The sequence below is a fragment of the Nycticebus coucang genome, chromosome 4 (genome assembly GCF_027406575.1).
Source record: "Nycticebus coucang isolate mNycCou1 chromosome 4, mNycCou1.pri, whole genome shotgun sequence".
In the NCBI taxonomy this organism is placed as follows: domain Eukaryota; kingdom Metazoa; phylum Chordata; class Mammalia; order Primates; family Lorisidae; genus Nycticebus; species Nycticebus coucang.
This window is the reverse complement of record NC_069783.1, coordinates 121,972,614-121,997,326: the sequence shown is the minus strand read 5'-3', so window position 1 is coordinate 121,997,326 and position 24,713 is coordinate 121,972,614. Positions and strand designations below refer to the sequence as shown.

General features: G+C 37.7%; 1 protein-coding gene across 8 annotated transcripts in view; it reads left to right on the top strand.

Moving 5' to 3' along the window:
• Positions 1-24,713, top strand: part of TAOK3 (TAO kinase 3) — a 177,294-nt gene that overhangs the window by 99,441 nt on the left and 53,140 nt on the right. For all 8 annotated transcript variants that reach the window (XM_053587889.1, XM_053587891.1, XM_053587885.1 and 5 more), the window contains 3 exons: positions 675-766; positions 13,437-13,530; positions 14,667-14,748. In XM_053587889.1, the coding sequence (XP_053443864.1) occupies positions 675-766; positions 13,437-13,530; positions 14,667-14,748 (268 nt within the window). The remainder of the gene's footprint in view (positions 1-674; positions 767-13,436; positions 13,531-14,666; positions 14,749-24,713) is intronic.

The window sequence follows — 24,713 nt, the reverse complement described above, 5'->3', positions numbered from 1 at the left end:
CAGTTGAAAAACTGCCTTAGAGAATGACATATGTTCCTGGAAAATACTTGCCTACTAAAAAAATTAGCTACCTGCTATTTGAATTTTTCTCCTGTCATCCTCAAATAGCATTTACTAACCAACTTCTTAATATGCAATAATAGAGCATGCTTCTGTTCAAAGCATGTTAAACTGATAAAACGCATTATGAACAAACAAGTAAAGTAACATCTATTACTGTAACTTGTTTTTGTTTATGCCAGTTTTAGAATCTTTGGAATGCTTATTATATTGCCTTACATCCCATAAAGTATTGTTTAGGTTGTTTAATTCATTTAAGTATTTCATGTATAGTAGTCCTTTACAAATCTTTATGAGGTAGCTGCTAGAATTCTGGATTCTTTCCATTTAACAGATAAAGAAACAGATATACAGATAGGTTAAGTAACCTAACCAAGATCAAACTGATAATATGGGTGAAGCCAGGATTTATTGAAAAGTGTGTGCTGTCTATGTAAATCATCAAGTGTATTTATATTCTGAATGGTATTTTTCAAAATGATTTATGTCTGAAAATAATATCATTATCAGATAAAATTTTAGAATATCCTTCTGGGTAGTTATTTCTTTGAATCACTGTATTAGAGGAATTTGGTTTTAATTGACAACTTTGCTTTTTATACACTGTTTGATAGGATGGCTCCAGAGGTGATCTTAGCTATGGATGAAGGGCAATATGATGGGAAAGTAGATATTTGGTCACTTGGGATCACCTGTATTGAATTAGGTAAGTAAAGAGTTATTTGATTTCATGGTATTTTTGAGAATCACTCCTTATTATGATTGTCAAGTAACTCACCCAGCTATTATTTAATGAATTACTGCTGTATGTGTGCCAGGCAATATGAATTTATTTTGTTCTTCATACTCTTATATAATACTCTTATTTTCTCTCTGCTCCATTTTCATATTTATTAATTTAATGCAAGGAATTTAAGAAGATATGCCAGTTGACAAACCTGGAATAAGAGATAGTAATACTAATATTTAAGAAATATCTCTTCTCCTTACCATCAGTGATAAAATATCCTACCTTCATGGTAGTTTCCATTACCTTAATTTATAATTCCAACTTGTATCAGGGAAATCCAAAAATATAATAGAAGGTTTATCAAAAATCTTACCCTAAAACTGTGTTTGACCCACATAGAGCATAACCTTTGAGAAAACTTTATGTTAGAAGATGCTCAGCTATAAAGCTCAAATATTGTGGCGGTTACCTAAAATTATCTAAAGTGCCACAAATCTCTCCTTTGGTTGTATATTTTGAACTTTAATGTATCTTAAAGTTACTTCTATGCAGTGATGTACTGGTAAACTTAACAGATGGATCTCTTATGGGGAGAGAAAAAGCCCTGATTTGTGGCATTTGCCATTTTCCACAGCATAAATATTCCCATTATCACCAATTTCAGGATATCAGTGTGATTCACTAAATGTGGGGCTGGGAAAAGATGTGCACAACGGGCCTTCCACAGCCAGTATGAGCAGGTGCCAATGTAACACTGCCATTATCTGGATATTTGTGTAAATTGTAAATCAAAATGTTAACCTTAAAACAATTGGTTTTTTAAAAATCCTTTGGCTTTCTTTTTAAGAATTTAATTTTCAGGCCAGGCATGGTAACTCACAGTAATCCTAGCACTCTGGGAGGCCAAGGAGGACAGATCACTTGAGCTCACAAGTTCCAGACCAGCCTGAGCAAGAGTAAGACACCTGTCTCTAAAAATAGCTGGGTGTTGTGGCAGGTACCTATAGTCCCAGCTTCTTGGGAGACTGAAGCAGGAGGATCACTTGAGCCCAAGAGATTGAGTTTGCTGTGAGCAATGACGCCACGGCACTCTACTGAGGGCGACAAACTAAGACTCCGTCTCAAAAAAAAAAAAAAAACAGAATTGAATTTTATTTAATTAATTTTTTTTCCTGGTTTGCAAATTGATCCTGTGAGAATTTGAGTTCCAATTTCAGCTTCCAACTATGGTTTTCTCTTACTCTAAAAGGTTTGACCTACAAAGAAGACTTAAGATACTTTGCATTACGTTTATAATGTTTTATTGACCCCTTCAAAAAGGCAACACATGGTAAAAATGAACAATGTGGTTTTCTTTTAACATTAAAGACAAATTAACTTGGGCGGCGCCTGTGGCTCAGTGAGTAGGGCGCCGGCCCCATATGCCGAGGGTGGCGGGTTCAAACCCAGCCCCGGCCAAACTGCAACAAAAAAATAGCCGGGCCTTGTGGCGGGCGCCTGTAGTCCCAGCTGCTCGGGAGGCTGAGGCAAGAGAATCGCGTAAGCCCAAGAGTTAGAGGTTGCTGTGAGCCGTGTGACGCCAGGGCACTCTACCCGAGGGCGGTACAGTGAGACTCTGTCTCTACAAAAAAAAAAAAAAAGACAAATTAACTTAAAAAAAAAACAGAATTTGAAAAGGAAAATTAGAATATTTACTTGATTTTTTTTCAATTATATTAACAAACTCACATGATTTGTAAATCAAATAATATAAAAATAAATAGCAAAATATCTTCTCCTGTCCTTAACTTCCCAGTTTCCACCCCACCACTACATGTAGGTAACAACTGTTATGAATTTCTGATGTCTCTTTTCAGAGGTTCTTTACAATTATAGAAACAAATGTGAATATTCATTTCTTATATGTCTTTTCAAACCCAAATTAACATATATACTTGTTCTGTACTTTGATTTTTTTACTTAATAATACCTTAGAAATCTATTTTATATTACTTAGACATCTTTTTAATTGTTTTAATTCCATCATATTATTCTATTATCTGGATGTATTATAGTTTATTTAAACTGATTCTTTATTGATAGATATTGAGGTGATAGATGTCTTTATTATGTTCTAATGTTGTACTGTTCTTTTTTCTATTGCAAAAGAAATTGATCAAATTAATTCATACTTATGTGGAGAGCACTCAGCAGAAATATTTGCATCCTTTGAAAAGGACCTATGACAAACTTTCAGTAATACTGTGTAAAACTTGAATTTTAGGTAACCCTAAAATTCATAGGGTCAAAACTAGCTAAAACAAATTGAAGAAATAGAATTTGGACAGAAGAATCACTGCACCAAAGTCCATCCTTTAATAATTAAATCTAATATGGAGATAATTTGTTAATTACATGATAAAAACTAAACTTAGATCCTTAGCCATGCCATACACAAAAATACATTCCAGACTGGTTATATACTCCAAAGTAAAAAGTAAGACTTTAAAACATTTAGGAACCCCCCCCCCATGCCTCAGTTTCTTCATGGTAAGACAGAAATAATAACTGTCTTGCTTCATGGGGATGCTATGACTGTCAATGAATTAATATACATATAAAGTACGTGGTCAATGAATCCCCAACAATAAATTTTTAAAAAGTACTTGAAACATTACCTGGCGTACAATAAGCACTATGTAAGTATTGTTGTTATTATTACTCTAGAACACCTTTATGAAAAATCTTTATAAGGTAGAATTTTTCTAATCAATATTTTAAAAGGATTAAGTATGATAGTTCTTATGATGCTACTTTATAGCATCATGTAAAACAAAAAATTAAGAGGCAATCCATGGATGAGGAGAGGGTACTTGAAACATATCCAACTAACAGGGTAGTTATCCAGAATTTACAAAGAGCCCTTACAATTTCTTTAAGAAGAAGCCAAACATCTGGTAGAAAAATGGTTAAAGAATATGATTAATATAATAATTGGTGGGACCATACCTCTGGTGCATCTTACAAGGGTACATGTGAAACTTACTAAATATAGAATATAAATGTTTTAACACAATAAGAAAAAGCCAGAAAGGCTTTGTTAATCAGAGTGATGAAAATATTTCCAAATGTATATAAAACCAGTGCATGGTACCCCACGATTGCATTAATGTACACAGCTATGATTTAATTCAAAAAAAGAGAATATGATTAAGTAATGCCTTGAAGAGGAAAAGCAGATGGACAACAGACATCTAAAGATACTCCGCCTCATTAGTAATCAGGGAAATGCAAGTTGAAATCATTTCACATCTATCAGATTGGCAAAAGTTTTTAAGTGTGAGGCTAGTAAATTTAGGGAAGCATCTAAGGAAACTTACATTCCTGTCAATAGGAATATAAGTTGATAAAACTGCTCTAGTGCATATTGGCCAAATCTTGTAATGGTGGTAAAGGGCGGCAACCCAACACTTCACTTCCAAGGGTGTAAACCTTAGAGAAGTCTGTACACATGTACACTGGGAAATGTGCACAGGATGGAGCCTTGTTTATGGTAGCCAGAAAAGGTGGAAATGCCCTAAATCCTTACCCAAAAGAGAATGAATAGATTATGGAACACTATATTTGTATTACAGTTAAGAATGAACTATATATACATGTGTCATCAGAAATAAATCTCAAAATCATAACACTGAATCTTTAAGGAACAAAGAAATCACCAAAGGATAGTATGATGCCAATTATGAAAGTTGTATAAACTCTTTAACATATTGTTAACAGCATATATACACTAATAAAGCCTAAGGATACAAATGTTTAAGATACAATTCAAGAATAGTAAACTCAAGAGAAAGGAAAGGGGAAAGAGCTGTATCTACCTTTTTTTTTGTTTGTTTGCAGTTTTTGGCCGGGGCTCGGTTTGCACCCGCCACCTCCAGCATATGGGGCCAGCGCCCTACTCCTTTGAGCCACTTTTTTCTTTTAAAAAGAAAAAAGACCAGAAACAAATGTGACAAAATAATGACAAATCTAAGTGGTAGGTGTCTACTGTATGATTCTACAAAATTTTATCTATTTAAAATAGTAAATAATTTAATTCTTTTAAAAATTAGAGATAAAATGTGCATTCCTTTGAGGGTAAGCTACTCTATGCTTAGCACAGAGTTAGGAGTATAGAGTAAGTTTTAGAATCAGACACCTTGGATAGGAATCTTGGCTGTACCAACACTTAGCTGGTAGGACCACTGTGTGCGGCTGCAGCATAATGCCATCAGGCATTTCCACAGTCTGGGATGTAAATGATACCCCCTGGAGGTGTGTAACATGTTCGTTCTGGCTATGTATTCTTGAACCTTTCCTTTTTAACTTCCCTTATCTTCAGTTGTCTCATCTAAATGAAAATAACAAGGCAGGTATGGTAGGTATCTTTAGGCTTTGATAAGATAACTTAGGTAGATTATTTAACATAGTGCCTGGCTTATAGCAAATGCTCCATAACAGCTCATTGTTACCCACATAAGGGATTTTTTCTAACTTTTGTAATTTCTATTTTAGGAAATAAAAATAAACCAAAATTTGCTGTTAACACGGAGACCGTAGCAGCAACTCCTCAGTTAGGACACGTCAGAGAATATACCACAGGAGTTAAATCTTACAGACAGTCAAAGCCCATCCAGGGTTCTAACAAGATTTTCTTCGTACCAAAACCCCTCTGAAATGTAATGTGGCTTCTTCCCTTTACAACCTTGCTCAGTTTAAGAAATAACATATGCCCTTTTATGATGTTTCAAAAGCATCAGCTTTTGCACTGTGTAGAGATAGTGGTGACTAAAGTCTCAGTGATTGACACTGGGCGAAAATAGTTACTAGCCCCAGGAGATACCTTAGTACTTCCTCTCTTGAGATAGCCTCTGGTATGCACTTACTGTTCTGATTTTACTTTTAAAAATGTATTGAAATATGGATAACAACATGCTCCCTTTATCAGCCTAACTTTGCCTTTTATAGAATGATTTACTAAATTAAAGGATAAACTATCCTTTCACAAATTGTTGTTTTATCTTCCACAACAGCTATTCCTTTAAATTATTAGGTATCAAATTATGCTAAAGAGCACAGAATCTACAGTCAGATGAACATGAGTTCTAATTCCACTCTGCCATTTGATTTTGGTCAAATTATTTTAACTCTGTGAAATTTTTATAATAAGATTCCCTGGCTTAAGATGACTATCTGGATTAAATGAAAATATGAATTTAAAATGCTTATTTTTGTATCTGGTACATAGTATATGCTCAAGAAATGCTAACCATTACCAGCACAATCCTGAGATATATGGTATTTCATCCAGTTATGTTTTTGTTTTGAGACAGAGTCTCACTCTGTTGCCCAGGCTAGAGTACTGTGGTGTCAGCCTAGCTCACAGCAACCTCAAACTCCTGGGCTCAAGCAATCCTGTTTCCCAACTGCTCCAGCAAATCCAGTTTCCCAAGTAGCTGGGACTACTGGTGCCTATACCACACCTGGCTAATTTTTCTATTTTTAGTAGAGATGGGGTCTCACTCTCACTCAGGCTGGTCTCAAACTCTTGACCTCCTAAGCCACCAAGCCCAGCCAAAAAGCATTCTAATCTATAAATTGAATTGCTAAGGTCAAATCAAAAGCCAGAAGATGATAATGTTACTGGTACTGTCCTCTTTCATAAGGATCAGGCTCTAAAGTTCCTAAGTAATTAAGCCTGTTTTAAAAATTGTTTTGCTAAATTGATCTTTCATTGAAAGAACTAGTTAAATGTTTGAATCCTCTAAAAGCTCTTGGACATTGAAATTGTCCAGTCACCAGATGCTTTATTTTTCAAGATTATTTCAAGAGAAGTTAATCCCGAGGCTCTTCTGTTTAAACCACTGACATTTAGTTCACCAGCAAAGATCATAGTAGAAGCTGACAAATGGCCCATCTGCATTGTCGGGGAATTGGCTCTCTTCAGAAATAAATTCTCCAGGAAAAAAACAAAAACATCATTCATTGTTTACCTGTTATTAAAGGAATGCTGTAATGGCTGTTTGGGAAAGAGCGTAATAGTATTCTGGCTGTTTTTGTTTTTGTTTTTGTTTTTTCTACTGTGAAATACTAGTATTATCTATAATAAAATTGTACAGGATCATTTGAGAGTCTCATAAGATTGGGCTGAAATCTTAAACTAGCCACTTACTGTGTGATCTGATTTCATTATTTAGCCTAGCTGAACCCCAGTTTCTTCAGTTGGGAAACTAGAAGAACAATAACCTATCTTGCCAAGCTCTTGTGAGGATTCTGAATAACATGTCATGTGCCTAAGGCAGTGAGTGTCTGCCATGTAGTAGTAACTCAATCAAAGTTAGCATTTGTTATTTTCATTATTATGGTTGCCAATCACATTTGTTCATAAAAAAAACCTTCTTCCTTTTCAGGAACTATTTATCTAAACCCAGGGACACTCTTTGATTCTCCTAATTAGAGTCAATCCCCGTAGGTGCTCTAATGTAGCATGATCCTCGCCAACATAGCAGTGTCCAGAAACTTCATCAAACTGACCTTCCTGAACCTTGATCTTGCATAACACAGATGGATCATCCACAAAAAAGTGATCAATGTCTTTAAGTTAAATAGAAACTATTTTTTTCTTGTAATGTAGTTAGCTCAGCACTTTAATGCTTCTGCCTTTTTCCTTTCATTTAAGAAAATACAGATTCAGTATCACAAGGTGGCTTCAAAAGCACTCCCAGTTTCTGTTCTGCTGTATCTGTAGCTCTATGCAAACTATTACATTTTAGAGTAAGAGTTGACAAACTTGGTGTAAAGAACCTGATATTAAGTATTTTAGCCTTTGCAGACCATGTAGTATCTGTCATAACTACCTAACTGTGCTGTTGGAACATGAGAGCAGCCACAGACAGCACATTAAGGAGCAGGCAGGGCTGTGTTCCTCTAAAGCTTTACAAAAACAGGATGGTAGCTGAATCTGGTCCACACGCCACAGTTTGCCAACCCTTGCTGTATAGTATTCTGGCCCAGCAGTGAGCCAAAGCTCTGAGGATTTATGTAGTGCTTCTAGCAAAGGACCTGAACACAAATGAGACCGTCTGAAGCTAGTATTTAGAGAGTAGTTCCCAGACCGTGGAGCGGTTTTGTGGTTGGAATACCTGTAGTCATGTGCTTCTCTGCCAGGGCTATTCATTCTGCCATCACGTGGCCAGCTGTCTTCTGGTCTTGCTCTTGGCCGGGCAAGGCTTCTCATAGCCCTGCCTGTTCCTGTGTCAGATCTGACCTCCCGCCTTTCTTGTTACTCTATTGAATTGAGTTTTATTCCTTCATCCTCTTCTTTCTAACTTCCTGTTTATTTCTGTATTTAGTCCCTTACCCTTGCTTTTCCTTTTATGCGACTCAGTATTCTTCTAAAGCAGCATGGATTATTTTTTTAACTTTTTGCCAATGAACAAGGGAATTCCTATCCTAATAGTGAGTGGAGTCATCCCACAATATCTAACATAAGCCCCAAGACTTTGATGCTTCTTAGCCATTTTGTAACTGCACAAAATTTTTGCTGCACAAAAATTCATTGTTTGTTGACGAGAATTTATTCCTAGCTTTAATTTGCCTTACTCTCGTTTATTTTTAAGAGGTGTTTTGGGGCTACCTACTATGTACCAGGTGCTGTTCTTAGCACTGAGTATCCAATAATGAGCATAATAGACATTGTCCCTGCCTTCATGAAGTTCAGCAAAGAGGACACATGTTAAATAAGGAATCACACAAATAATTAGTGTTGTGACATGTGGTAGAAAGGGAAAAATATGATCTGCAATGACAAAAATCTAATGAGAGATCTAGTTCGAAAAGTCAGAGTAGATATATCTGAGGAAGTGATTGCAAGCATATTATAAGCCTTGAAAATATGTTTATTAACTGATGCAGCAATGAAATTATGTTAGAGATGAAACTGAAAACTTGTCAAGAATTAGCTAAAGTTGAGGGATCAAAAGGAGAAATACTTCCAGATCAAGAAAACAGCTTGAGTGAAGCACAAGATGGCATGAGAAGATGGAGAAGAGAGAGCAGAGGAAAAGGGAGGAGAGCGCAGAGAGGGCCTGCTGCTCAGGGTGAGGCAGCGGGCTCACAGTTTGAAGGCTGGGAGGCATGTTTAAGGATTCAGACTTTGTCATAAGAGGAATGGGAAGCCGTGGATGATTACATGATGAGTTCCTAGTCCCACATGGTTTTAAATACAGTCGGCACTCCATATCTCTGAGTTCAGCCAACCTCAGATCAAAAATATTCAGGAAACTAGATACGATGGCTCGGCACTTGAGGAAGCCAAGGAGGAAGGATCATTTGAGATTACAAGTTCAAGACCAGGCAGGGCTCAGTGGCTCACACCTATAATCCTAGCACTCTGGGAGGCTGAGGTGGGTGGATTGCCTGAGCTCATGAGTTTGAGATCAGCTTGAGCAAAAGCGAGACCCCCATCTCTACTTAAAATAGAAAAACTGAGGCAAGAGGATCACTGGAGCCCAAGAGTTTGAGGTTGCTGTGAGCTATGATACCCCAGCTCTATCCAGGGTGACAGCTTAAGACTCTATCTCAAAAAAGAAAAAAAAAGGAAGTTCAAGACCAGCCTGGGATACATAGCGAGATTCCATCTCTATACAAAATATAAAATTAGCCAGATATGATGGCATGCACCCTTAAGCCTAAGCTACTCAGGATCACTTGAGCCCAGGAGATTGAGGTGATGTTGCACGCTAGCCTTAGCAATGGAAAGAAATCCTGTCTCTTAAAAACGTAATTTTTTAAAAAGGTGGTTACCTCTGTACTGAACATATTTTTCCTTGTAAACTATTTATGTAGCATTTAAATTATATTAAGAATTTATAAATAATCTGGCGATATCAGGAGGCTATGCCCAGATTATATGCAAATACTATGATATTTTATACAAGAGACTTCACATCTATAGGTTTTGGTATATGTGGGGGAAATGACTGTACTTGATGTTGCCAGAAGGCCAAGCTCTAGAAACTTTCTAGAGCAGTCTTTTTCAATCTTTTTATCTCATGGCACAATTGAACTATAGTTAAACTTCTATGACACACTTAAATTATATTGATTTTAAAAAGTTAAAAAAGGATATACTTCTGTACTTTGAACTCTTTTTGAAAATAATTTAATTAATGGTCTTTAAAAATTTTCATGGCACACTAGTGTGCTATGACACGCCAGTTGAAAATCATTGCTCTAGAGTCTACCTCCTGAAAAATAAAATTAAAATAAATTCATACCAGAGTTTGTTTCCATCTGCATTTGAAACAGATATAAACCCATTTATCCACACAGCAAGTTTCAGTTTCCACTTGTTAACAGCTCACCTCCCCATGATATCAGTATCTGTTTGGTGAATGTAAAGTGTCCTATTGAGAGGTCAGTGAAAAATATCTGTAGAATGGGGAACTATCACCTTCCAGAGGTACAGATATCATTTAGTAAAGACTATTGGTAGGCCCTCCAAAGCATAGCAGATGAGTAAGTTATGGATGTCTTCTGCTTAAGTACTAAAAATGACTAAAAATTTACTACTTTTCAATGTTGTCCATTCTGGTTTATTGTTTTTTTTTTAACCACTCTGGCTTTTCATAGATTCTTCCTTCTATGAGTGAAATGTCTTTACTATAATTTCCACCCTTACCTCTTGTTCTGTTTCTTAGAACTACATAGAATAAGCCCAGTTTGGGGCGGCGCCTGTGGCTCAGTCGGTAAGGCACCGAGGGTGGCGGGTTCAAACCCGGCTCCAGCCAAACTGCAACCAAAAAATAGCCGGGCGTTGTGGTGGGCGCCTGTAGTCCCAGCTACTCGGGAGGCTGAGGCAAGAGAATCGCTTAAGCCCAGGAATTGGAGGTTGCTGTGAGCTGTGTGAGGCCACGGCACTCTACCGAAGGCCATAAAGTGAGACTCTGTCTCTACAAAAAAATGAATAAGCCAAATTTGTCATTTTAGTAGTTGTTCATAGGAGAACCTTTACTTAAATACTCAGATGTTCCGATTAAACTAGAGATCAGATTATGAAATAGAAAGTTGGGCTATATTAAAAAAAATCAATTAGGGGAAGTGTGATAGAATGAGATCATGGTGGGACTGCAAACTAATACAACCTTTTTGGAAGGAAATATGGAGAATCCTCAAGGAACTCAAATTAGACCTCCCATTTGATCCTGCAATACCATTAGTAGGCATCTACCCATAAGAAAAAAAAAATCATTTTATCTTAAGGACATTTGCACTAGACTGTTTATTACAGTTCAGTTTACAATCACCAAAATGTAGAAGTAACCTAAATGCCCACCAAGCCAGGAATGGATTAACAAGCTGTGGTATATGTATACCATGGAATACTATTCAGCCATTAAAAAACATGGAGATTTTACATCTTTTGTATTAACCTGGATGAAGTTGGAATACATTCTTCTTCTTTTTTTTTTAATTTTTTTTTTTTTTTTTTAATTTCAGTGTGCTTGTTCATTCTTCTTTGTTTGAAGTACTCCTTTTTTGTTGATTTTCTTCTTTCTCCTGCTGTGCTGGCTGTTTTTGATGTTGTTAGTAGAGATGGGGTCTTACTCTGGCTCACTGCTGTTCATACAGGTCTCGAACCTCTGAGCTCAGGCAATCCACCCGCCTCGGCCTCCCACAGCGCTGGGACTACAGGCGTGAGCCACCGCGCCCGGCCAGAACACAGTAGTAGAGTATCACAAGAATGGAGAAGCAAGAATCCTCTCAATGTAATGTGCTCAGTACCACCTTTTGGGGGTGGTACACAATTATAAAAGGGACTTTACCTAATAGATGCAATCAGTGTACCCTAATTTTTTATACCCTCAATGAATCCTGAATAATAAAAAAAGGAAGAAAAATTACTAATATGAAGCCAGTAGACAATCTAATACATACCCACATATGAAAACTCAAATCAATTCAAGGTGGGGAATGGGGAAATGAGGGAGTGGGAATAAGGAAGGTTGGAAGGAGATGAGTGTGTCCCACTTAATGGGCACAATGTTAGGGTGTATGGCACACCTCTTGGGGGGCCAGACACAATTATAAGAGGGACTTTACCTAACAATACAAGTATTATAACCTAATCCTTTGTACCCTCAATTAACCTGAAACAATAAAAAAAAAAGAGGTCATGATTTATCTTCTATTCCATAATAAGTAATAAATAGAATAATATTAACTGTACTCAGACCTAGAGCCTTGTTTCTTTCCTATGATCCACCCATGGAGCACCTAATATGTGAATAATATTTTATTACAAATTCTAGGGAAATAAAGAATAGTAATATTAAGATTATAAGATCTTGGCTGGCACCTATGGTTCAGTGAGTAGGGCACTGGCCCCATATACCAAGGGTGGCGGGTTCAAACCAGGCCTCGGCCAAACTGCAACAAAAAAGTAAATAGCCAGGCGTTGTGGTGGATGCCTGTGGTCCCAGCTACTCAGGAGGCTGTGGCAAGAGAATCGCCTAAGCCCAAGAGCTGGAGGTTGCTGTGAGCTGTGATGGCACAGCACTCTACCGAGGGCAATAAAGTGAGACTCTGTCTCTAAAAAAAAAAAAAAAAAATTATAAGATCTTGCTTTCTTGCTGTTTATGATTTCTTTTGAGAGAACATATTTGCATGTTTATGTAAGTATAATAGGTGAGCACATGCAAATGAACAAGGTGCCAATAAAGAGATCGTGGTTGGCTGGAATGGAGTAAGTCCTTGATTAAGCCACGTTGACTCACTGAGTTTCTCTTTACCATGAGATGGACCAGACCTTCTTTATTGCTTGATCTCCTCTTCCTGCCCCCCGTTGCCCTCTCTGCTTCGACACCCAACAGTTCTTTGGCCTGGATGAGCTGTCCAACAGTGTTTACTGAATTAGCTTATCTCCCACACTATGTTAGTGATATTTAAGATGTTCCGTTTCGTAGAAATCCTTTTTTGCTGTATCTACTTTTCTTTGCCTTCTTTCTGAATTTTTTAAATGAATATGTATTTTTTTTTGTAGAGACAGAGTCTCACTGTACCGCCCTCAGGTAGAGTGCTGTGGTGTCACACGGCTCACACCAACCTCCAACTCCCGGGCTTAAGCGATTCTCTTGCCTCAGCCTCCCGAGCAGCTGGGACTACAGGCGCCCGCCACAACGCCCGGCTATTTTTCTGTTGCAGTTTGGCCGGGGCTGGGTCCGAACCTGCCACCCGCGGCATATGGGGCCAGCACCCTACTCACTGAGCCACAGGCGCCGCCCAAATATGTATTTTTTAATCAAAATACACATGCAGTGATGTTCATACCTACCATGAGAAAATAGGGAAACACCAGTTTTTTGGAGATATGTGAAAAAAATAAATTTTTCTTCCCACACTTTTGAAATGGATTCTGTTAGTAGCTTTGCCAGTGTACATTAAATGACCAGCAGCTTCTGAATAGCTATCCTGGGCCGACCTTAGAGATTAAAATAAGTGGATTATGTAGCATGATGACGGTAATGAGCTATTGATTTAGCAGCAAAGCTTTGCTTATAGTTTCTTATTTCTCTATCTGCCCGATTTCCTTCAAGACCTGCTTTATCGTGTTTCTTTCCTCTTCCAGCGGAACGGAAGCCCCCCCTTTTCAACATGAATGCAATGAGTGCCTTATATCACATTGCCCAGAATGATTCCCCAATGTTACAGTCTAATGAATGGTAAGACTCTGCTATCATTTTAAATCTCTAAGAAAATCACCTTATGTATTTGGCACTTATATTAAATTATATTTTAAATATCTGACCTAGAAAGCATTTCATTCCTTCATTGTCTATATAATACATAACACTGATGTTTCACAGGTGTCATATGTCTATATGCGTGCTCACACACAGTTGTATTTATTTACACTCTCACCGTGGCTTATGCTGTGTACGTAGATAACTGTGTGAAGTCCTATAGGGAACGTAACCTGCTGCCTTCCCAACTAGTCCAGTCTCTCAAGTCATGATGATCTAGTACGGATCATCTCAGCTCTAATCACTTCTCAGCGAAGATAAAACGGCCCTCTCTGATGTCATTATTTTTCCAGTTGTCATTTTTTAAATGGTTGAAACAGAACATATACTATCTATTCAGAAGATATATTGTTCCTTGCTGAAAATTATGACATTTTTATAACTATTTGAGCCACCAATAATTATAAAGAGGGGTGGGGACAGTTTGAAGAAAAGTGTACAAAATGGAATTTGCAAGATAGGAAGTATTTCTATTCATAAAGCCTATTCCTAGCTACTCCATCCCTTATGCTTCAAATTTTACTTCTTGTTACAGGTTGTGGATGGTAGAGGAATTAACAACTGGTCATGAAGAATGCCAGAACTAAGACTATGAGAATTGTTATCTTTGGAGAAAAATATGTATAGGAAATTGTCTTATACAAATATATATGTAGTATTTGTGTTTTCTGATACATATTATGACTTGACCTTACTTTCTTTTTTTTTTTTTTTTTTTTTTTTGTGGTTTTTGGCCGGGGGTGGGTTTGAACCCACCACCTCCGGCATATGGGACCAGCGCCCTACTCCTTGAGCGACAGGTGCAGCCCTCACCTTACTTTCTTATATACTAAGATATATTTATATGTTTGACTAACTTGAAACTTATCATCTAAAAAAAAATTAATTTTAAATGCTATAACTTGAAAATGGGTAGGTTCTCCTGATATTCCAAATTATTTCATTTGAACATTCCCCTAAAATGCAAAACTTTCCCTGGAATGAGAATTGTTTAAGGAATCTGTGTGATCTAAAGACCCCGATTTTATTTTCTTTTGGTGTATTTGCCTACACAGGACAGACTCCTTTAGGAGATTTGTTGATTACTGCTTGCAGAAAATACCTCAGGAAAGGCCAACATCAGCGGAACTATTACAGGTAATTTTTCAAATTTACATTTGAGGAGGGGGATTTAAAGTCGTGTTAGAGTAGAATGTAGTAAATCATTCCTATGGCAACTCTCCATGACAAAATGATTTGGAACGTGCTGCCTTGTCATTTATCCAGAGACAGTAGCTAGGCATAGAAATAGTAAGATTGGCTCGGCACCTGTAGCTCAGCGGCAAGGGCGCCAGCCACATACATCAGAGCTGGCGGGTTCAAATCCAGCACGGGCCTGCCAAACAACAATGACAACTACAACCAAAAAAATAGCTGGGCATTGTGGTGGGTGCCGGTAGTGCCAACTACTCAGGAGGCTGAGGCAAGAGAATCTCTTAAGCCCAAGAGTTTGAGGTTACTGTGAGCTGTGACTCCACAGCACTCTACCAAGGGTGACATAATGAGACTCTGTCTCAAAAAAAAAAAAAGGCAAAATTATTGCAATGTATGTGCTATATATTCTCTGTGGATAGTTTTTTCCCTTTTTTCTTTCTCCTATCTCCTCTTTTCCCTTAGAACAAATAATATTTCTTCTTCTTGCTCTGATCATTGTTGTGATGTTCCTGGGCCTAACATCTGCATGAACGTTAATAAGGGTGCTCTCAGGACGGAGTCTAGAAATGGTTCAAATCCCAACACTGGGATTTTTCAGTTAGGTTGTTGCCAAATCTTCATGCAAAGAAGATCTGTTATAACTCTATAAAGCAGATGTTTACATGGCATTAAGTCGTATATGTTAGTGACAAGAGTATCACATTAACTGCATTTATTTGATTAGAACATCACACTTCTGAGCATCTCTTTTCATATGATACTTTATTATGTACTTTACTTGTGGGCAGTGTGTTGTATCAACATCAGTGTAATATGTGGGTGTCTTTTACAATTTGAATCTTCTTTATTTGGCACAGAATAACCAAAATTTCTTTAATCCTTTTTTGGGGGTATGTATATTTCTCAACCCTCTTTTGTTTGTTTCATCTCTAGAAGGGTTGTACTTTATTATAGAATAGTTTCTTTGCTTTTTTTCTTTTTAAGAAAAACTCAGATTTTATTGCCCACATTTGTAAAGCTTAAAGATGTCAGCTGCCTTTATAATTAAAAAGCACATTGGCTGGGTCACAAATTCTTAGTTTGCATTAGGACTCTGTAAACATTGTTCTGTTATTTTCTGGCTTTGAGTGTTCTCGAAGCGATAGGTCTGATGCTCCTGAAAGTAAGTTTTTTCTTCTTGTGAGTGGCAGCTCATAGAAATATAGTAACAGAAGAAGCAGGGCAAAGGATTTGACCTTGTCTTTCTTTGTCAATGAGCTCTCGCATGTTCTAGACGTGAACTACTCTGTGTACCTCAGCAACAGCTCCACTTTTCCTTAGGGAAAACTAGGAACCAGAACAAAACACCACACACACAAGATAATATCTTTATTATGTTAAAGTAGGCAAAGAGTTTAAGAACAAAAGCAACAAAACAGTATATAAGAAACATTATCTTAAAGGGGAGAAAATGAATAAATTTGGGCTTTATTAAAATTAAGAGGTAAAAGCTCAGGATTCAGAAAAGCTACAGACAAAAAAGGATATAGACAAAAGCAAGTGGGCAGAGTAAAGAAAGAAATGGAAGAGGGCGGCGCCTGTGGCTCAGTGAGTAGGGCGCCAGCCCCATATGCCGAGGGTGGTGGGTTCAAACCCAGCCCCGGCCAAACTGCAACAGCAACAAAAAAAAATAGCTGGGCGTTGTGGTGGGCGCCTGTAGTCCCAGCTGCTCGGGAGGCTGAGGCAAGAGAATTGCGTAAGCCCAAGAGTTAGAGGTTGCTGTGAGCCGTGTGACGCCATGGCACTCTGCCCGAGGGCGGTACAGTGAGACTCTGTCTCTACAAAAAAAAAAAAAAAGAAAGAAATGGAAGAGAACAAAACATAATACAGGTTAAAAACTGTACCCCTAAATATGCAAAAATAAAAAATAATCATATTGGCTCGGCCCCTGTAGCACAGTGGTTACAGTGCCAGCCACATATACCGAGGCTGATGGGTTCGAACCCAGCCCAGGCCAGCTAAACAACAATGACAACAACAACAAAAAAAAAAAAACCCTGGGCGTTGTGGCAGGTGCCTGTAGTCCCAGCTACTTGGGAGGTTGAGGCAAGAGAATCACTTAAGCCCAAAAGTTGGAGGTTACTGGGAGCTGTAATGCCATGGCACTCTCCTAAGGGTGACATAGTGAGACTCTGTCTCAAAAAAAAAAATCATAAGCAAAAATTAATATAGTAAACCAACCCATTTAGGGTATTTCTAATAGTGAATAGTGGAAATAAAACAAAATTAAATGCAAAAAATAAAAGTTCCAAAGATGAGGATAGAGAAAATAATACATGTGAAAGACAAAGAAGATCTACTATATGGCAACCTGTTATTCCTGAAAGAAAAAACAAAATACATGGAACAGAAAATACTCAAAAATATACCTGAAGAAAACTTTTCTGGAAATAAATGTTTTGATCTTTCTTTGATTTGATTTGGTCTTTATTTGAATTGAGGGGCCCAATAAAACAGACCCACTATTTATTCATCCAATATTTACTGATTATCCACTGTGTATCAGCACTATTCTAAACACTAAGAACACAGTAGAACACAGACAAAAGATACAGTCCCTGCCCATGTGGAACTTACAACATGGGAGTAAGAAAATAAATGAATAGATGCTATAATGCCAGTTGGTGGTAAATTCTTTGCAGAAGAATAAATCAGGGGCAAGGATGGAGAGTGACAGCAGCTACTGTTTTAGGTAAGGTGTTGAAGAAGGCCTTCCTGAGGAGGTGACATTGAAGCAGAGCCCTGAAGAAAGGGGACCATGAAACTGATCTTCAGTGATCAATAAATCACATCCTGGTGAAGCTCTTGAACTCTAAAGAAAAAGAGAGATTCATAGAAGCAGACTGAAAAAAAAGTTTATTTTGGAGTGGAAAAACCAGTTGGCTTCAAACTGACCTCTTCAGGAACACTCAAAGTCAGAAAACAATACAGCAGTGTTTATGGAGTTCTAAGGCAAAGAAAATAGAAACCAAGAATTTGTGACCCAGCCAAGGCGCTTTTCAATTATGATAGCAACTGACATTTTCAAGCTTCACAAATTTAGGCAATGCAACCCTTCTGATCATTTTTTGTTTTAATAAATTCCTCATAAAGAAGTCTGGCCAACGTAGAAATGAAGCAAAAAAAAAAAAAAAGAAGAAGGAAAGAGAAAAAAGGAGAAGAGATAGGAAGAAAGGAAGGCAAGCAGGAAAGAAGAATGAAGTTGGAACTGCCCGTCTTTTACCAGTTTCTGTACTACAAAGAGGCCCAGAATGCCCCCCAAAAAATTTATTTATTTTGCATAGCTAAAGAAACTATATGTTCTTCATTTTGAATAAGTAATACAAATTTCAAAAGGCAAAAATATAGTAGAAATGAAAAGTAAATCTCTTCCCATTCCAGGCCTCTTTTGTGGCCTGCACCTATTTTGTGCTTGTCCTTCCAGAGAAATTTTATGCATATGACAGAAAATGTTCTTTTTACCTTTGCACAAATAGTAGCAAATCATAAAACCTGTTTTTTGTGTGTTGTTGTTGTTGCTGTTTGCAGTTTTGGCCAGGGCTGCGCTTGATCCCGCCACCCCCGATATGTGGGGCCAGTGCCCTACACCTTGAGCTATAGGCACCACCCAAAACTTTTTTTTTGTAAACTTTCCAGTGTGTTTAGGATAGTTTTGTATTACTACACACAGAGCTACCTCATTCTTTTAATGACTCCATGCTATTCTCAGATGGCCCATAATTTGTCTAAGCAACCCATTTAAGATGTTTGCAATCATTTGCTATTACAAACTGTGCTGTAGTGAATATCTTTGTTCATATGTCATCCCACACCTGTATGAAGATATCTAAAGAATAAATGCCTAGAAGTAGAACTACTCATCAAGGTGGAGTTTTTTAATTTTTATTTTAAATTATTATGGATACATAATAGTTACACATGTATCTTTAGAAAGTATATGTGTTGTGATACAGGCATACAATGTGAATTTATCAAATCAGGGTAACTGGGGTATGCATTATCTCAGGCATTTAACATCTCTTAGTTACAGTATACCCTAACTTACTGTTTATAGTCACTTCATTATGCTATCAAATGTTATTCATTCTAACTATCTAACTACATATAAATTTTTTTTTTTTTTTTGCAGTTTTTGCAATGCCGGGTTTGAACCCGCCACCTCCGGTATATGGGGCTGGTGCCCTATTCCCTTGCCACAGGCGCTGCCCTATCCAACTATATTTTTGCACTCATCACCCATCCCTACTTTATCTACCCTCGCCCCCTGCTACACTTCCCAGCCTCTGGTAACCATCATTCTATTCTCTGTTTCCATGAGATCAATCATTTTTAATATTTAGCTCCCACATTCATAAGTGAGAAACATGTGAGATTTATCTTTTTGTCCTTGGCGTATTTCACTTAACATAATGTTCTCCAGTTCCATCCATGTTGTTTCAAATGTCAGGATTTAGTTCTTTTTGTGGCTATATAATATTCTATTGTGTTTATTTACCACAATTTCTTTATCCATTTATCCATTGATGGACACTTATATTGATTCCATATCTTTAATATTATGAATAGTGTGGCAATAAACATGGGAGTACAGATATCTTTTTCGTACACTGAATTCCCCTCCTTTGGATATATACCCAGCAGTGGGATTGCTGGGTCTTAGGGTAGTTTTGGTTTTAGTTTTGTGAGTGACCTCCATACTGTTCTCTTTTATGATTGCGCTAATTTACATTCCCATCAAGGTGGATTTTTTTTTTTTTTGAGACAGAGTCTCACTGTGTTGCCCAGGGTAGAGAGCCATGGCATCATCATAGCTCACAGCAACCTCACACTCTTGGGCTCAAGCGACCCTCTTGCTTTATCCTCTTGCCTACTCCTGCCTTATCCTCCCAAGTAGCTGGGACTATAGACACCTGCCATCACACCCCATCTGCCTCAGCCTCCCAGAGTGCCAGGATTACAGGTGTGAACCTATAGCCATCAAGGTGGATTTTAAATTTAAATATCTTGCTAATTGTCCTTCAAAGAAGCTGGCCTATTTATAGTACCACTAACAAAGTATGCTTACTGAAACTTTTTGAACTTTGCTACTGAGACCAGTGAAAAACTTTTCTCATTGTAGTTTTAATTTATATTTCTCATTATTATGTGATATGTATGGTTTTTATCTTGGAAACCCATTTTTATTTCCTTTTCTGTGAGCTCTCTGATCTTTGCCCATCTGTCTATTGGGTTGTTGGTATTTTCCTTATTAATTTACAGTAGATCTTGAAATTTTTTTTTTCCTGTTTCTATTTTGACATTCTTTACACTGGGCTTTTTGAGGGAAGGCGGGTCATGAAGAAATTTGTTATAAAGAATAAGGGTAGGGACCTGGCACAGTGAGGTTTGCCTGTTGTCCTCACACTCTGGGAGGCTGAGGCAGGAGGATCACTTGACCCCAGGAGTTCAAGACCAGTCTGAGCAAATGTGAGACACCATGTCTACTAAAAATTGACAAGTTAGCCAGGCATTGTAGCAGGTGCCTGTTGTCCCAGCCAGGGTTTAAGGTTGCTGTGAGCTAGGCTGACTCCACAGCACCCTAGCCTATGCAACAGAGTGAGACTCTATCTTATTTTTTTTTAAAAAGTTAGAAAAAGTCTAACCTTTCTTTTCTAGTTAGCTATCCCATTATTCCCAAGTATTTTTCGATCATCTATCTTTATCTTTTAATTTCTTCCTGACGTTAAAATGTCACTTTCGTGTTTAATCCATTTAAATATAGAATTAAAGTAAAATAATTGAAGTGGTTAAAGAACAGATGTAAATTTTATTAACATTGGCAATGTAAAAATAATAATTAGAAAAATCTAGGTGGAGGAAAAAATACAGGTACTAATTTTCTTATCTTTCAGAGTAGCTAGTCAATAATATTTCTCAAATTGAAATATACATTTTTTTAAAAAAGTAACTCCAATTTGTTAAGATTTTAATTATCTTTTTCTTAACTTTAGATAATCTTTTTTTTTTTTTTTGAGACAGAGTCTCACTATGTTACCCTTGGTAGAGTGCTGTGGCGTCATAGCTCACAGGAACCTCAAACTCTCAGGCTTAAGTGATTCTCTTGTCTCAGCCTCCCAAGTAGCTGAGACCACAGGCAGCGCCTGCCACAATGCCCACCTATTTTTTGTTGCAGTTGTCACTGTTGTTCAGCTGACCCAGGCCGGGTTGAAACTCGCCAGCTTCAGTGTATGTGGCAGGTGCCGTAACCACTGTGCTATGGGTGCCAAGCCAACTTTAGAGAATCTTTAAGAACCAGGTAACTCTTATGGTGAAGAAATAATAACTGAAGTTAAGCAATTATTTTAATTCTTTTGGTTCTGTTAAATTCAAGTATACCTTAATTTAATAGATTATACTTAAAATTAGCTTGTGTAATAAGAATTCCCATGTAAAATTATTTCTGGATATCTATTCTTCTGAGAGAGAGAGAGAAAGGTGATGTCTAAAGTGATATTCCAGCTCGGCGACTAGGGTGCCAGCCACATAACACCGGAGCTGGTGGGTTCAAATCCAGCCCAGGCCTGCCGAACAACAATGACCACTACAACAAAAAAATAGCCAGGCATTGTGGCAGGCACATGTGTTCCAGCTACTTGGGAGACTGAGGCAAGAGAATCGCTTAAGCCCAAGAGTTTGAGGTTGCTGTGTGACATGAAACTCATGTATGGGGAATTATTGAGAATGTAACATGTGTAGGACAAAAAAGTAAAATAACTAGATTTCAAGTTAGGAATATAAGTAAGAACCTGGCTGTAAAAAGGCCAGGCTCTATCCAAGAGGCAGTGAGATATTTTTAAGATGTTTGAATGTATCCGTTTTTAAAAGGCTTAAACAGGTAAGGGATTATTTATCTCATGTAATAGGAAACTCCGGACATTGGAAAAGAAGGTGGTGTAAGCAGCCCAAAACTCTAAGCAGCTCAACAATGTCATCATTGACTGAAGCTCCTTGTCTCTTTATACCTCCCCATCCTTAGCATGTGGCTTTTATCTTCTTTGTGACAAAATGACTACTATATCACCAGGACTTGGGTCTTTATTCCAGGCAGGAAGAAGAGGAGAGAGTAAAGGGTAAAACGCCTTCTCCTCATGTGCCTTGCCTTTTTAGTCTAGGAAATAAAGCCTTCCTCAGGGACTTCTATCTATTTCTCATTGGCCAGAACTTGGTCACTTTGTTACCTGTAACTGCAAAGAAGACTTTAGTTCCTTTACTCTCTAGTTCTTAAAGTAAAGAGCAGCAAGGAAAAGAGATTAAAATGGGGAATAAGAGTGGCACAGACTATCTGTCACAATGAATAACATAGTCAAATCTTTTAGAAAGATAATTGTGGTAGTAGAACACCAGGAAACAAACCCCAAAATAAAACACCCTGAGCTTCAGCCCTAGCTCTTCTACTAATTAGCTATGGAAATCACTTACCTTCTCCAGGCCTAAATTTCTTTACCTTGAAAAAGAACATTTTCTAAGAGCCCTCCCTGCTCTAAAATTTCTGTGATTCTAAGACAGATTCTTAAAGTTTACTAAAAACTGGTTTGCTCTTGTATTCATTGCAAGCACTAGAGTAGCAAAATGATTTACTTTCTCTCTTTCTTGCTCATCCTTGAAATGTACAGGCTACTCTTGCTTCTGGAAATGGTGTTTCGTTTTTAGAAAGGATTCTCAGCAGAGGAAAAGGTATTTTATAAAAGCAAGAGCAAAAGTCCCAACTCCTCTGACAGCAAAGTCAGAATGAAGAATGACAAGACATGTAGATTGTTTTCTCACGAGAATCCTGCTCCTCTCTTATATCTGTTTAAATTATAAAGAAATTAAATTCGTTCCATCATCTCAGGCCCACTACATTGTATCTCATTTCCCCAATATCGTCATGTTATAATTTTACATAAGTGAAATTTCCACATAACTGAACTTTTTCCTTTAAAAAATGATACTTCCTGGGGCCTTGGTGTGTGTCACATTTTATTGGGGCAAGACATGATTGCAAGAGGAACTTTACAATTGCAATCAGTGTAACCTGGCTTATTGTACCCTCAATGAATCCCCAACAATAAAAAATAAATAAATAAATAAAATAGGATGCCAAATATAAAAAATAAAAAATGATACTTCCTCCTTTCACTTTTTTTTTTGTTTGTTTTGTTTTTTTGTAGAGACCGAGTTTCACTTTATGGCCCTAGGTAGAGTGCCATGGCATCACACAGCTCACAGCAACCTCCAACTCCTGGGCTTAAGCGATTCTCTTGCCTCAGCCTCCCGAGTAGCTGGGACTACAGGCGCCCGCCACAACACCCAGCTATTTTTTTGTTGCAGTTTGGCCAGGGCTGGGTTTGAACCCGCCACCCTCGGTATATGGGGCCGGCACCCTACCGACTGAGCCACAGGTGCCACCCCCTCCTTTCACTTTTGACCATTTTCTGATCTTGCTGAAATATAGAGGGTGCCAAATGTATATATACACATTTTAAGAGATGTTATCTGTATATTACTTTTTGAAGTTGAATTGTAGGTACCGTTACTAGTCAAGTGTACCTAGACATTAATTTTACTTGCAATTCATACGCTTTAGGGAATGATTGGTTTTACTTCAATAAGATCGCTTAAAATGTGTACACATTTTTTTTGACACCCCTGTATATGATGTGTTTCTCTGCCCTCTTAAAGAGAGCATAATTAACATAATTTCATTTCTTGATGGCTCAGAGACAAGAGGGTTTTGTGAACTCAGAGGCCATAAACAGGGTTTTATAAAGAGCATATGTTCCTTTGCAAAATAGCCCACGAGCCTCATTTTTATGTGTTGGTTTGGTTGGTAGGCATATTAGTCAAGGAATTTCTCTTCCTCTCCTGTCAGACTGTCATAGAGCTTACAAAGGACACTACACCTTTTCAGAGCTAATTACTCTACCTCAAACAGTTCTCAATCATTTCTTCCCTGACTCTTGTTCCCTCTTTCTAACCTTCTATGAGCTGAGAACCCAGGAAACCAGAATGTATGTGTCAACAATCATTAATACTTTTGAAAGTGAGAGAGATTTATACAAACAAGAGTTTATGGACTTTGGGACAGTTGTTTTCACTCCTCAGAGACCTGTTTTCCTAACTTCTGGTTATACAGTTCTTTAAAGAGGAAATGGAGTTGTCAGAATTTTAAACTTTGGATGAACTGCTGTTACCATATTTTTTTCTTTTCTTTTTATTTTTTTATTATTAATTAATTTATTTATTTATTTATTTTGAGACAGAGTCTCTCTCTGTTGCCTAGACTACAATGCCATGTATCAGGCTAGATCACCGCAACCCCAACCTCCTGGGTTCAAGTGATCCTCCTGTCTCAGCCTCCCAAGTAGCTGGGACTGCAGGCATCCACCACCATGCCTGGCTAAATTTTCTATTTATAGTAGAGACGGGTTTTACTCTCGTTCAGGCTGGTGTTGATCTCCTGAGCTCAAGGGATCCTCCTGCCTCAGCCTCCCAGAGTGCTAGGACTACAGGCACAAGCCACCACACCCGGCTGCTGCCTTATGTTCTCTTTGACCAGAAATACAGAGAATCATTTAAACAGGTGAGAGAATCATTTAAACCCTTTTTCAAAGGGTAGTATGGAATTGGGGGACCAGGACCTAGGTTACAGCAAGAATGGACTATACTTTGCATTGCTTTTGCTTATTATATAGTTTCAGGTTTGAAAGGTACAATCCTGTCTGCTACTATTTAAAGTTCTGGTGATTTTTATGACTTATCTGATAAAGTAAACCTCAAGAATTTTCATATGAAAAGATGCTCAACATCACTAATCATTAGAGCAATGCAAATCAAAACCACAATGAAAT